Consider the following 15,794-nt stretch of genomic DNA (forward strand, 5'->3'; position numbering starts at 1 on the left):
AAGATTAGATGAGGATAGGATAAAGGAAATGATTAAATGGAAAACATTAAATTAACTTCTGAAAAGGCTTCTAAGCCTACCCTAGCCTACTAGTAAAAACGAGTGGAACCGCGATCTTGCAACACGTGAATAATTGTGGTTGTAAACAATAACAATATAAATCCTAATCCTTAGTCTAGTCGTGGAAAGAATAGGTTATCATCATGGCCCCAAATAACTTTTAAATATCTTGCAATTGGCAAGAGTGCCTCTCAATACATAAAGCTATATGTTCCCCACACTCCTGTGCCCCCACAGTTGCGCTCAGGTTCACCGGGAAAACTGAGGTCGCGTAGTTAGCAGTGTAGCTAGCAGTGTAGCTAGCAGTGTAGCTAGCAGTGTAGCTAGCAGTGTAGTTAGCAGTGTAGTTAGCAGTGTAGCGCCACTGGCCTTGACCGCAGAACGACACCCTGTTATTCAACAGTAACCAGTCTGCCCTATAATGTGATAACATAAAGATTGGAGAGGAGAGGAGCTCTCCTACTCCTATAGCCATAGGCTGGTCCATGTTCTGACAGACAGACGACTCTTTGTCTTTGTAGCAAATGCTGCTTTACTTTACTGCACTTCTAGCCAGGAGTGAAGTGAGCAGAGTGTCTGTAACGTCATGTGGGTAACCGGTAGAGTCACCGGAAAGAAATGCGACAAGATTTGTATTCTTGTATTTATCTTACTGAGAATAAGGTTAGAAATAAATTTAGGATCACACATATCTTTCTGGGGTTAAGGTTACGCATAGGGTTAGGGTTTTGGCACCGTTTTACTGAGGTTAAGTTTAGGAATAAGGTTAGGTTTAACTATTTAGGCAGTGTTTACGGAGTTATATAAGGATATTAAGGATCACAATGGAAAGTAACAAATAAGCCTTGCCTTGAAACTGTCATGAAACTTTACCTTTTCCTATCCAAAACTTCTAATAAATCAATCAATCAATCAATCAATCAATCAATCAAAAGGCATTAACCATCAGCCCAGGCGAGTCTCTTTCCGGCGACTCTTCTGTTCTGGTATTCGTGATGTCACTGGAGTTAATCTGAAGCTGTGAAACTTTATTATGGTCATGAAGTCATTCTCTGTCCTGCCCCGCACATGATTACAGTTCAGAATGGAGGGATGATGTTTGCCATCTGACGCAACGCTCTGTGGAATGTGACAACACGCTCGTCCACAGTTTCCTTTCAAATATCACTCACTCCAAACTGATGCTAAAGGACTACTTTTAACCTGCTTGCTGCCAAGAATTAAAATCTTCAATGTCTTCAGTTGCCAGAACCGTACCTTTTAATGTGCATGATGTGCACGGGTCAATGGTGGAAATCCATTCAGGCATTCAAAAAGATATAGGCTATAGTGTTTTCTTCTAATGTAAACAAACATGGCTGCCATGTTTGAAAGATAGAGCTGTTCTGGGAGTCAAACATTTCGCGGTCACGATCATGCCGAAACCGGAAGTAGGGAGAGCTTTTTTTTTTCAACTGCCAAGTCGGGAAACTCGTGTTTGGAACCATATGTGTTTAAGATTTTTTTCGTCTTTTTGGCCTTTATTTATAGTTTTATGTAAGAGATTTTTAATGAACATTTTTATCCCACAATTTTGTAACCCATTTTTCACCCAGTGCCAATTGTCTAAATGTAATCCTGGGCACTACACTCCCTCTGCCAACCTTCTATGCATGAGGAGTCCAAGCCGTTTCTTTTCACCTAACAGCGGGAGTCATTCCTTGACATTCTAATGTCAAGGAATGAGTAGGAGAACTATCGCTATGTGATCTAAAGAATAACACTGACCTCTCTCTCTCTCTCTCTCTCTCTCTCTCTCTCTCTCTCTCTCTGCTCGTCAGGCCAATAAGCAGAAGGATGGGCGTGACCAGAGCGACACGTCGGCCGCGCCCTCCCCTGGGGGCGGGGAGGGGGAGGAGCCTTTCTCCTGGCCGGGGCCCAAGACGCTCCGGCTCCGGAGGACCTCGCAGGGGTTCGGCTTCACGCTCAGACACTTCATCGTCTACCCTCCAGAGTCAGCCGTCCACTCCTCACTCAAGGTAGGAAGAACTATTGTCACATTGTTGACATTGTGACATCACATCGTTGACATTGTGACATCACATCGTTGTGACATCACCTCACCAAAGATCAAACCCTGGATATCTGCGACATCACATTGTGACATCACATTCCTTGGCCCTCAATTCTTACATGGCCCGCTTATAGCGCCACCATGAGGCCGATTCTTGCAAAACACATTTTTGGACACTGCTCCTACAATTTTTGCCCTAAAATCACGCAAATCGCTACACAGTATGTCTACACTCATGTCATCAACATGGATCTGTCCCATATAGCGCCACCATCAGGCCGATTTTTTCAAACACATTTTTGGACACTGCTCCTACAAATTTTGCCCTAAAATCACGCAAATCGGTACACACTTGCTCTACACTCATGTCATCAACATGGAACTGTCCCATTTAGCACCACCTTCAGGCCGATTTTTTCAAACACATTTTTGGACACTGCTCCTACACATTTTGGCCTAAAATAATGCTGCGACCTGACGGTCGCTTATCTCCCGATTAGGGAGTCTTACTGGTGATATGTCTGCTGTGCATGGAGCCTCAGCCTATTTCCTTTATCACTGTCCCACACAGTCAGCTTTATATCTGCCTGTCTGAGCAAAAGAAAACTGACCAACATCTCCTATTTATTGCACCCGAGGGTGCAACTTGTCCATTGTGATGACATCAGCAGCACATTGTGTCCTGTGGGTGAATGTTGATGTCACAGCATTATGTCTGTCTCTGTAACGGCCTCTCACTGCAGGCTAGAGTTCTGTTCCCTACCTCTGTCTGCATTACTGCCTGCTTCACTGGAGTTACAGTCGTGGCTACAAGTATTGGCACCCTTGTATTTGTAAAAAAAAAAAAAAAAAAACACAACACACCTTTTGCGGCCCGCAGGGTGCTACTGTCAGGCCCCCACCAACCCCAGTAATAATGGTGGTATAAGAGCATCAACAACACTAGTATATCGTCGTTGTCGGGTGGAAACCTTGTATCTCCAAATGTGTATGTTCTTTCGCAAAGTAAAGCCCTGCTTCATCATACAAGGCCGTCGCACAAAAGTAGTGAAAACAGCCGATCTACAAGCACACAACGCCTCGCGGTGCGAGGCGTTGTGTGCTTGTAGACTGAGCCAGGATTGTCAGGATTGACTGAGCCAGGATTCTGTATTTATTCTAGTTTTATGTTGTGTTCCTCTGCAAACCAAATACTGTATGTTGATGCAAAATATGTTTTCATTTGCCAAGCTTCCAGAAGATATATATATATATATATTTTCTTTCTGTTTTACAAATGCAAGGGTGCCAATGCTTTTAGCCACGACTGTATGTTCCCTACCACTGCATTATAGGCTACTGGCTGCGTCCCTAGAATGGGAAAACGCTAGGGTGGTTTCAAGACAAAATTTGCCGCAGGGCCTTGCAGTCTTTGTGTGTGCGTGTGTGCGTGTGTGTGTGTGTGTGTGTGTGTGTGTGTGTGTGTGACAGTGATAGTTCAGGATAAGCGGTGTTTATTTAGTTGTGAAGTGTGTTTTGACAACCTCTTCTGCACTCTAAGAACCAGGGCTGGGTTCAGAGCTAGAGCTCTTCTCTCTCTAAGAACCAGGGCTGGGTTCAGAGCTAGAGCTCTTCTCTCTTATAGCTGTTGGCTGAGGAGCTGACAGTTTGAACTGAAGCCAGTGTTCTGTTGTCTAGTCCAGTGGTTCTCAACAGGGGGTCCGGGACCCCTAGGGGGTCCTCAGAGTTACTACAGGGGGTCCTCCAGATTGTTTTGTGATAGAAACCTTTTTTCTCCTTTTTTATTTTTTATATGAACCGCTTGAACCCTAGTGTCCATATTTGGGTTGAGAGCTTGTAGATCTGCTATTTTCGGCAAAGAGGTTTGGTGTAGAGGGGGAAAAGAGCAGATTAAGTACAGAGTGAAAGTTTATTAAGTATTGACGGTCCAAGTGGTTAAATATCTGAAAACACAGATTGACATGAATCCAAAATACACTGATAATTGTGCTGTCAAACAATGAAACTATATGCAATCTACAGTATGAGAAGGTTGTGGGGTCCCTGCTTCATCTCTCTCTCGACTAAGGGGTCCTTGGCCTGAAAACGTTGAAGACCCCTGGTCTAGTCCATTTGTTCTCAGACTTTTTCATTTCAAGGACCCCCAAATTGAAAATATAATCCAGGGACCCCCATATAAGAGAATATTTTTACAGCACTAGCAGTGATTCTCAACCATTTTAATTTCAAGGACCCCCAGTTTGACATGCATTAGGCTACGGAGCCCTCATTTAATGGCATTTCTATCTCTGAGACCCCAATTTATATTGTAAAATCAATGTTAATTTAACTCGACTAACCAATCTACAAGCTCACAACGCGTCTGCGCAAAAAAAAAAGTGTTTAAAATGATAGTGACGCTGTCATAACAACTTTAGCTGGGGACCCCCTGGCACCGCCCTCGCGGACCCCCGGGGGATCCGCCGACCCCACCTTGAGAACCCCCGCTACAAGACGACATAACACAGCGCTTCTCGGAAATATCGATACAAAAAAACCCCTTTAAACTCTCATAACGGTAAGAATCATTACATAACCTTCCAAGTCGTGACTTGGAAGAGAAAAAAAGCACACCTCATCCTCTCGCGCGAGTGTGTGTGTGCGTGCGTGGATGCGTGCGTGCGTGCACATTCACTGAATTGCTATCATAATTGCTTCTTTTTTTCTTTTCTTTTTCAGGGGAGGGGGATGGAATAGGGGGGAGTAATCGCGTAGCCACATTTTGAGCAGGGGAGAGTGTTTTTTGCAGGTCTTTCAGTCCGAGTGTATCAAAAATGCAACTGGGTTAAGGCAGCGGGAGCTTGTGATTGGCTGAATGGAGGTACCGAAAGTCGGGGGGACGGAGATACACCTAAACCTAACCTTAACCCTAACCCGGGGGTCAGCAACCCGCGGCTCTAGAGCCGCATGCGGCTCTTTAGCGGCGCATGCGGCTCTTTAGCGCCACCCTAGTGGCTCCCTGGAGTTTTTTTTTTAAATGTATGAAAATGGAAAAATATATTGTTTCTGTTTTAATATGGTTTCTCTAGGACAGGGCTACTCAACTTGAGATGGCTCAGGGGCCACTCAGCAAAATACCAAAAGTCCAAAGGGCCGCAAGCTAAAAATGACGGTCCTATTTTGGACGTTTACATTGATTTTGTACAGTACACAGTCTAATAATTAAGGAAAACAGCCACATTTCCATAAGCCAGGCCAAACCTCATTGAACCAAAAGATTGTCATGGATGGAATGATGAAATTGATGACATTTGAATTTTTTATCAAATTAGGCTTTATTCACAAAATGTGAAGTGAAAATGAACAGTTCTGGTTCAACCTTTTTGTAACCTCCCCTGTGTATGGGTATGCAAGGCTAGTGAACTTTGGCAATGTAAAGGTATGTTTTCTCATGCCACTAACACTCCTTTTCATTAATAGGACAGATTTAAAATAAATAAACGTTTATACTTATTATTCAATCACTCAAACCCCAGCATCCCTATTCTTGGGGCCGGGGGACATTCACCAAAAATAGCCGATCTACAACTTACAAGCTCACCACAAGATGCATTGTGAGCTTGTAGATCGGCTATTTTTGGTGAAGAGAGTTATTGTATGGAAAAATAACTCAAGTACAGTTCAACTCCCCCTCAGATGCACTGTACTTGTAAAACAGTTTGATGCTTTGAGCTTTGTAAAACACAACAGCTCGTTGGAGGAGATTTGTGTTAATAAGCATAGTTCCTTGGCTGCAGCGCGATCTGTTGGAATGCTTGCACTGTCGGTGCCATAGAGTTATAGTCGGAGCTGACTGGCGGAGTCGCGGAGGGAGAGACAAGCAGCGGAGACAAGGGCTAGGTCTTCATTAGCCTGAAACATGACGATCGCGGGTTTCGCGGCCGTTCATATCGCACGACCGTCATGCGTCTCCGCTCCAGTGAGCCCGACTGTGGTTGTCTGCTGCAAAATCTCCGCATATTTGTCTGTCTGACCGTCTCGTTGTACTGTAGCTCTAGTGTAGCCGCCTGCATCTCTGCACTGCTACTGCATTCGCTTCCTGACTCTTATCCCTAACTACGGAGTGCACCGAGGGTCAAACATCACCGCGTTTTGCGTTTCGCGTTAACTTTGACAGGCTTAGAAAAATCATATTTTTTTTGGCATGATCATGACGGGCCGCACAGACATGAGGAAAGGGCCGCATGCGGCCCGCGGGCCGCGGGTTGAGTAGCACTGCTCTAGGAGGACAGACATGACACAAACATTCTTAAAGGACCTACACTATGAATTTTCACTTTTTCTATTTTAAAACCTTTTTTTGGGGTCCCACTGGCACCTTCTATCCTCACAAAGTCCTATTTCTGACCGTTGTCTTTCTCTGGTTTTGGGCAGACAGAGATGAAAAGCTTTCCACGGGTTCTCAGAACAGTGCTGTTCTGAGAGTTGACGAGAGTGACGTCACTCTCGGATTCCCGTTTTTTTTTTCAGAGTCAAAAAAATAATAATTCAAAAAAACTTTTTTTTTCAAAACTTTTTTTTTTCAAAACTTTTTTTTTTCAAAAAATGCAATGCAGAGTCAAAAAAAACTTTTTTTTTTCAAAAACATTTTTTTTTTCAAAAAACTTTTTTTTTTTTGAAGTTTTGAAGAAATTTATTTTATTTTTTTCAAAAAACTTTTTTTTTCCAAAAAACTTTTTTTTTTTCTGGAAAAACCCCACTAGATGCGCCCCTGAGCAAACAGAGGCCGTTTTGGTATTGCAGCTGGAGAGCCTCATTATAGTAGAGCTAGAACAAACAAAAAGAATGGTCAGAGTGTTTTTTGAGGGTTAAAACCTGTCTAAGACTCAATTTTGAGCATATATTTATACAAAAAATATAGTTTTAAAAGCATGGTGTAGGCCCTTTAACGTTTTCCAGTGCTGTAAACATGTGTAGAATACATATTTAATTTCAACATTCTCTCCAGGATGCGCTGCAGGGAAAATGCTCATTATGTATTTGTAGCCTTTAGTCATTTTGGTAGTAGGCTAATATAGACACTTAAAGCATGTGTTGCCTTCATTTTAAGGCTTATAAGGCTTTTAACTCAGCGGGTGCCCACGCGTCAAACTCTTTGATGTCGCTGGAGGCCCAAGACGCGTTTGCCGCGTTTACTGTATTTACAGTAACAACTTTAAATCTCACCGTTAGGTCGGGGCTACGCCTGGAAGTAGCCCATTCACCGCGGGTTGCTTCGAATGGACGCTGAGAGCATCGCACGGCCGTTTTTCTCCATATACTCCAATGCATTTCCCCATCTTTAACACCTTCTAAGCCTGGCCGTACTCCCTCGGACTTCCTACTGGGTCCCATCAGCCACGCCGTCTATTCCCGGACTTTTGATATAAATTATAATAAAAAAAAAAAAAACATCGGAAATTCTTCTCTGTGTCTTTTTGGAGCGATCTGAAAGGGTTAATATGCTCTGACAGTCATTTTCTGGTGCTGGGTGTGATACTCCTAATATCCAGCAGGCCACGCCGTTGACTCACATTCTGGATGGATGGCTGGCCAGGAGGAGCCTCATCCTCTCCCCAGTGTTGAAACTCAGCAAGAAGCTCAAACAAGATGGCTGGTCTTTGTCTCTGTTCGTGGATCGCGGTTTCAATCACGTTCGGGCGCCGCTTCTCTATCGCTCCTTTCCCTGCTTCGCCGCACGTAAACGAATGGAATTGATCTCCCCTCCGCCTCGCCAAAGTAAGATCGCCGACCTCTGCAGGATGAATATGTACGCTGTGTCGAGCACTCCAGTACGTGTTGTTATCATGTGGGCTTTGTTTTTTTAAAACATGTTTGTAAATAAATGGCTTATTTCTTCGGCGCTACCTCTGTTCAGAGGGTTCTGCCGCGGCTTGCAACGTGTTAACGCCCTTTATCTCTGATGTATTTTTTATGGCTAAAACTGTGGCAGACTGTGGCAAAATGACCAACTTTTGATCGGCAATCAACAGCTATGATCAACACTGGTGAAATGCTAACCTGCCAATGCTGGTGAATGCCAACCTGGTGAGCGTTAAACTGGTCGGACCAACGGTGCTTAACCCTGTTGCTTTTTTGATACACTTGGAATGAAAGACCTGCGAAAAACACTCTCCCTTTAGAGCAGGGTAGGGTTTGGTGGATTTGGGAGCAGCGTGGGGGTGGGAGGGGGGTTTGGGAGCAAGGTGGGGGTGGGTGGGCGGGGTTTTGGGAGGGTAGGTGGAGGTCAGACCAGTCTTATGTAAATCCTCAGAGGAAACAGGGCCGTCTTAAAGACACACAGAGAGCATATGTGAGGCGTTACGGATTAGAGCTTTAAGGACCCTTGGTTCTGCTGCTCCCCAGGGAAATGAAGGATTTAAACATGAAGGGAGGGAGAGAGAGAGAGAGAGAGAGAGAGAGGGAGAGAGGGAGAGAGAGAGAGAGAGAGAGAGAAGTACAGTCACTGATGTGGTGGTGGGACGGTCTTTTTCCACTGGTGTACTGTAAAGTAACTAAGTACCGTTGTTTCCTGATGAGATTGGCTCATTTCACCCAGGTTTTTTTCATCTCACTCACATCATGTTGTCTGCTGACCTCACTCAGCAACGAAATGAACAGAACATACAAAAATAAAAAAAAATAAAAACAATTCACTGGAGGCAAGCAGTGATCACCCCATGATGTGCACTGCAATGTAGTTTCCATTCAGTGGATGGAATGTCCCACTGAATGTCCCACCAAGACACAGCAACCAATGGGTGTGGAGAGGGGCAGGACAATGGGCGGGACTTGACAAAGTAAGCAATTTACCCCGAGTGAGAGGACATTATGCTCTCATAATGTCCTGAGTGCGGGTGTTATCGGACGAGGCGCAGCCGAGTCCGATAACACCCGCACTCAGGACATTATGAGAGCATAATGTCCGACCCCGAGTGGTAAATAGCTTTTCTACCACTTTTTCCCGTATACATGAAAGAAAACACATAGTTGTAACTTGCAAGGATCTTAAGTTACAATCATTATTGCCTATAAAACTTCCGCGACGACAGCAAATAGTTCCACAAACAACATCTTCTACTCACCACCAGATGACGCCAACTCCATGCAGAGAAAGATGTCTAGCATACAGCTAAGCTAACGTCAGTTAGAAGGACCGTTCCGGCCGTAAATAGAGGCTGTTCGCTTCCAGAAAGGCATAGGTTCAGAGAAAAGGGGCTTTAAAGTTGGCGGATTGCATTGGATCCAAATAAATCGGCGACGATAGTACGCACGTTAGTAAACATAGGACCGCTGCGACCTTCATTTGTTGGTTGGGGGAAAGTCCCCGGATGTACACTGAGGCGCATTGATCTCGGACACACAACTTTGCGGCAGTGGTCCTCTCATAACCTCCGGAATTTAGCCAATCAGAATCCAGTATTTGAACACGTGACTCGAAAAAGTGGTAGAAGGGTGAATTGGCACTGGGTGAAAATGGGTTCCAAAATTGTGGGATAAAAACAAGAAAAAAAATGCGGCTCCTCCAATGAGTGCAGGGGGTCTGGGTTTGTCTAACGAATATCCAATATGCGCAGCAGTTGAAACGATTGAAACAAAGTTCACACACCAGGCAGGCAGGCACACACACACACGCACGCGCTGATTTCACCAAGCTGTTAATGTTGATTACATGTTTCTGGTCGCAGTTCTGTGTGGAAGCAGTCACTGCTACAGACAGAGACAACACACACACGCCACGACCGTGCGTCGCGATCACAGTGCGTCGCGATCAATTGCGCGCGCGTGCAAGCTCGCACAAAAGTCCCTCCCCCGTCAATCGTTCAGACAGGGCACAATGTCAGACTCGAGTGTCAGCTGAGTCTGAAATCAGGCTACTCTCTGGTTCCTCCTGTGTCCTTTTGGTCACATTTGTTCCAATTAGTGGTGTTTAATGACAGGCCAGCCCTGTCCTCTGTGGGGACCTGGGACGTCCCCCCCTGTCCTCTGTGGGGACCTGGGACTTCCCACTCTGTCACTGTCAGCACACTCACTCACTCCACTCAGTCTTCATTTGTCATGCCACAAAAAAAGAGACCATTACTGCGTCAAAAGTCAACGCACTATATACTGTTGTGAGCTTGCAGATCTGCTATTTTCACAATTTTTATCTGTGGCACCGAGTCAGACTACATTTAATGCCTCAACTCCTATCATTTCAAATGACAGTTTGGAAATCAAAACCAGAAAGACTCAAACCTTTTCTTCCTAGGTCTTCTGCCTGAGTGTTTGGGTGGGCCTATCTTACTAGGTGGGTGGGCCTATTTTATATGAATGCACCGATGACTTCAAATCAGTCTGGTCCACTTAGTGTCATTTGAAATGTTTTACTTTTTGACTAAATATCATAAGATTTTTGTCGAAGGAAATCTAAAATTTTTCCTCTTTTTTTTCCTTCTCTGTTTTCTCTCACAGGATGAAGACAATGGCAGTCGAGGTGAGTGGGAAGAGTTTTAGTTTTTTAATCATAATGTGCGTTTGCCACCTTTGACATATGACCTTTCCATACAGTCTGGAATAATACAAAAAGAACGATGAGTATCCGGTTAAAGTTTCATTTTTAACATCGCACACATTTATCCTAATATAAATACAAATTATCTAAGCATATTTAGCTTGCTGCTTAGCAGAAATGACATTTTAAAATATATGTTCATGAACGGAAATGCTAGCTTCCATTACTCGCCATTCAGGAGCTGTAGTTCCAGACTCTATATAGTCTGGGATCACTTCACTTTTCGGGTTTGTAACCGGTCTGGAGCGGAAACCACAAAACGTCATGTTGTAGTACTAAAAGGACTACAATTTGCCGGAAAGATCAAACCGGATTCAGTTTTAACCCAAAATGTTCCCCTGCGCTCAAGGACACACTTTTAGGGCCTACCTAATAAACGTCTTGATGTGGAGTAGTTTTGCTTTTGAAAAAATCGTTTGGTATATGCATCTTTTAGTCCAACTTTTAGCGACTGGCAAGACTACACGAGGCTACTCGAGCATTTTAATAGGGATTGTGGAAACAAACGGAGGGAACCAAATCAAAGTGACGCCGCTTCTTCTAGTGGTTTCCGCGCTCTAGGCGGAAACCAAACGGCCTGTTTGGCGAGGTTAGACTCTATATAGCATTCGGAGATTGTGGAATAGTTGTCTGGCTACGCGAGACTTATGTTGCAGTTAACTGCAGTCTCCTGCCGTGTGCAGTTTATGCAGTTCACTGCAGTAAATGAAGCAGGATGAAAGAGGATGCTATGGATCAGGTCAGGGGCGTCACAAGGGGTAGGAAAGTGGGACTGAGTTTCCAGGGCCCAAGGTGGTGGAGGGGCCCTAGTAACTTTAGCTATTGAAAAATAGCAGATATACAAGCTCACAGCGCGGCACCGAGTGCCGCGCTGCGAGCTTGTAGATCTGCTATTTTTTGAAAAGTCGTGAAAATGTGTACAAATCTTTGAATATGTATTTTTTTAAGCGAACATTTGTAACTCAAATTTTGCTTCCGGGGGGGGGGGGGTCCCTGGAACTAAATATTTTGAGATGGGGGTCCGTGGCAAAATTCATATCATTTTGGGGGTCCTTCACATGAAAAAGTGTGAGCATCCCTGACATGGAAACATGGGTTTCTTGCACACATTTTCACAATTTATTTCAAAAATAGCAGATCTACAAGCTCGCAGCGCGGCACTCGGTGCCGCGCTGCGAGCTTGTACATCTGCTATTTTTAAATAGTTAACATTCATGGGGGGGGGCCCGCAGTGAATCCTTGTACCCAGGGCCCAGAATGTGGTGTGACACCCCTGGATCAGGTTGTGTTCTCTGCAGTGTTGCAGCAGCAGACAGTCAGCTCTGACGGTGCTGATCCTCCTCAGTGATGTACAGCAGTGGTTCTCAACCCTTTTCATATCAATGTCCGTTATTTATTCAGCATTCAAGCCACGGACCACCATTTGATGACATTTAGCCTCACAGACCGAAAAACTTTGCATATTTTGTTATTGTTGGATACGATATCGTCCACAATTCAATGCTGTATAGATGTGGTATAGGAGAGATAACAGGCTAACAATGATCAAAATTGACCCTATTCACAGCCCGCCCACGCATGCGCACTCAGCGAATTTCTCAGCAACTTCCTGGTGCTGACGTCAGCTTTGGAGGGTAAAATAACCGAAAATAACATAGAAATAGCTGGACGGTAAAGTAAATGATGCCTTTTACTATCTTGTGTTCTTGATCATGCTAGCCGTATTTTATACATTACTATTCGGAAATTGATTAAATGTGCGATTTCTGTGTTAACTCTATGGGATATTAGTAGTTTTTCCCCTGCTACCGTGACGTCAGCGCCAGGAAGTCGCGTAACGTGAATTCGGTCAATAGCAATTCTTCTACGTTCTGTAATTGCAAAGATGTTTAACGATAATTTAACTCTTGAGGTCGTTTCATTTTACGCTCTCAACAGTTAAAGATCTATAAGGGTCCATTTGGTTAAACTCTCCATCATTTAGCTGGGGACCACCTGGAACCCCCTCAAGGACCACTGGTGGTCCCAGGACCACTGATGTACAGTACAGTACAGTACAGCAGGGGTTTTCAAAGTGGGTGACGGGGCACCCTGGGGTGCCGTGACGGCAGTCCAGGGGTGCCGCGAGATAACTTGATAATATTTGGGATGTATTTAGTATCATTTTAAACTTGAAGTACAAAGTTATTTTCAGTCAGTTCTAACCAAAATGGCTATTATCTCAACATTTTCCTCGCAACATAATCACTAAAATATCATCACTGTCTGGCAGAAACCTCTGTCGCGTTGTGTGCTTGTAGATCTGCTGTTTTCACTAGTTTAGTACATTTTATAGAACGGTTTTGGACATACAAGGTTTCCACCCGACAACGACGATATGCAATAAATATAAGGTGCTGGGAGTGAAACTTCTAATGTAGGGGTGCCTCGGATTAAAAAATATATTTATGGGGTGCCCTGAGACAAAAATCACACCCGTGTGAAGTGGAGCTGTGTGTGTGTGTGTGTGTGTGTGTGTGTGTGTGTGTGTGTGTGTGTGTGTGTGTAGATCATGTGTACCGATTTTTGTGACATTTGAAGAAAATATGTAGGAAAAGGAGCAAAAAGTGTGTTTTGGAGAAAATTCAAGATGGCGGAAAATCTATCCTGGCGCAAATGGGCGTGGCCTATATGGGGAGATGCGTCTTGACCCAAGGAATCCAGGGAAAAAAGAATTTTAATTTTCCGTATTACGGTTCAAGAGTTACGGGGCAAAACGTAAAGTGGGCCGTTATAGCGCCACCATGAGGCCGAGTGATGTAATTATTTTTCGATTCATTCTTAAAATCATTATGAATCTCCTCTCCGAGGTTTGAAACTGTAGCTCCTATGGTTTACGAGAGAAAAATACTTGAAAGTGATTTCTTGCATTGTCCCATTATAAGTCAATGGGGACAATTAAGCGTCGTTTTTTGCCGATTACGTCGGCATGGTAAGGCGGATCGGAACGAAAGGTAATAGAACACCATTCCCGGCCGAGCCGCACATTTTGATGTATATATTGCGCGAGTGGCGTAAATGGTGCGGCACTAGTTACGCGCCGAAGTCAGGCTACATACACACACACACACACACAGACAGACAGACAGACACACACACACACAGACCCACACAGCCATGTATAGGGAGCTGCACACAGCTCCAAAAAGTTTGGGAACCCACAGTACAGTACAGTACAGTACAGTACAGTACAGAGCTGTGAGTGAGTTCCATTCTGCCTCAGAGGTACAGAGAGGCTCTGGGTGTTGCTGTGAGCCTAGCAGACTCCTCACAGTCCCTCCATCCCCTCATCTCCAGTCCTCTCATGTCTGCAGTAGGGGTGTAACGATACAGTAACAGTAATGCAAGAGCAAAACATCGTACTGTTTTGGCTTTGTATCGTATCGTAGCGTTTTAAATTGTGGTAATCGGTATCGAATCGTTTTGCAATGCAACTAATTGATTGTATGGAAATTGCAAACAAGGTATTTGGGGCCTTGTATTTGGGAATTTTAAGAGGGCAAACTAGAAGAGAAAATTTCTAAGAAATTTTAAGTGTGCCTGCAGCTCGCTAAGTCTGTGCAACCTTGTGTAGCGGTTGGTGTTAGCATTAGCGTTATTTCATTTGACGCAACCCGCGTGTCTGTATGACAAACGGTTCACGAGATCAAGGGTCACTTCCTGTTTGGTGAGGGGCACTTCCTGTTTGGCGAAATAGGCCCCAATTAAGGTCATGGACGATTAATGAATTAAAGCTGCAAGCAGCGATGACCAGGCCCTCGCAGCTCTACCCACGTCACAAGGCCAGCAGCCAATCAGAAACCAAACAGGAAGTCAGCCATTTCGACTAATTAGTGGCGTTTTGGAGCATTTTTGGCCGTTATCACGGGTCGCACTTTAACGACAGTTTTTTGAGAAAAAATTGTTTTGTGAGAAAAAAAATGAGAAAAAAACTTTTTTGAGAAAAAGACATTTTGAAAAAAAAATTGTGAGAAAAAAAAATCTTGAGAAAAAAGTGTGAGAAAAAAAAATGTTGAGAAAAAAATAATTTTGAGAAAACAATTTTGAGAAAAAAATTTTTTGAGAAAAAAAGATTTGAGAAAAAAAAAATTGAGAAAAAAAAATTTTGAGAAAAAAATGTTGAGAAAAAAAATTTGAGAAAAAAAAAATTTTGAGAAAAAAAAATTGAGAAAAAAAAATTTTGAGAAAAAAAAAATGTTGAGAAAAAAATGTTGAGAAAAAAAATTTTAGAAAAAAAATTTGAGAAAAAAAAATTTGAGAAAAAAAAAATTTGAGAAAAAAAAATTGAGAAAAAAAAATTTTTGAGAAAAAAAAATTTTGAGAAAAAAAATTTGAGAAAAAAAAATTTGAGAAAAAAAAAATTTGAGAAAAAAAAAAATTTGAGAAAAAAAAATTTGAGAAAAAAAAAATTGAGAAAAAAAAAATTGAGAAAAAAAAAGAATTGAGAAAAAAAAAATTGAGAAAAAAAGAAAAGGTATGACACCAGCCGCAAGTCTGTACGACAAACGGTTCATGAGTTATAGAGGCACTTCCTGTTTGGTGAAGGGCACTTCCTGTTAAAGAGGGGGCGAGGCTTAATCAATTCCAGCTCATCCCTATTGGTCGGAAAAAGACCAAAGTTGTGTGAGCATTTTACATTTTAAATGACGTTGCTAGGCAAAAATATGGCAGAGTTATGTGGCGCCAAAGTTTCTGGGTTTTTTTCGGAGTCCCCCATTCAAAGTCAATGGAGTTTTTGGGCGTTGTTTTTTGCGAATTACATCGCAATCGTAAAGCGGATCGGAAAGAAAAGTAATAGCACACCATTCCCGGCCGAGCCGCACATTTTGATGTATATATTGCGGGGGTGGCGTAAATCGTGCGGCAGTTATTACGTGCCGAAGTTTCCCCCATTCTAAGTCAATGGGGTTTTTGGGCGTCGTTTTTTGCGAATTACGTCGCAATGGTAACGCGGATCGGAAAGAAAAGTAATAGCAACCTATTCCCGGCCGAGCCGCACGTTTTGATGTATATATTGCGTGGGTGGCGTAAATTGTGCGGCAGTTATTACGTGCAGAAATTTGTGGCGAA

At 43.4% G+C, this 15,794-nt stretch overlaps 1 protein-coding gene across 1 annotated transcript in view; it reads left to right on the forward strand.

Annotated features, from left to right (window-relative positions):
* LOC308307234 (rho GTPase-activating protein 21-B-like) overlaps window positions 1-15,794 on the forward strand; it is a gene marked incomplete at both ends in the record, with an annotated part of 201,546 nt that overhangs the window by 84,246 nt on the left and 101,506 nt on the right. Inside the window, 2 exons of the mRNA XM_080752407.1 lie at window positions 1,881-2,078; window positions 10,586-10,607. Of these exons, the coding sequence (XP_080608533.1) occupies window positions 1,881-2,078; window positions 10,586-10,607 (220 nt within the window). The remainder of the gene's footprint in view (window positions 1-1,880; window positions 2,079-10,585; window positions 10,608-15,794) is intronic.

The sequence above is a fragment of the Nannobrachium achirus genome (assembly GCF_963921795.1).
Source record: "Nannobrachium achirus genome assembly, chromosome: 21".
Taxonomy (NCBI): domain Eukaryota; kingdom Metazoa; phylum Chordata; class Actinopteri; order Myctophiformes; family Myctophidae; genus Nannobrachium; species Nannobrachium achirus.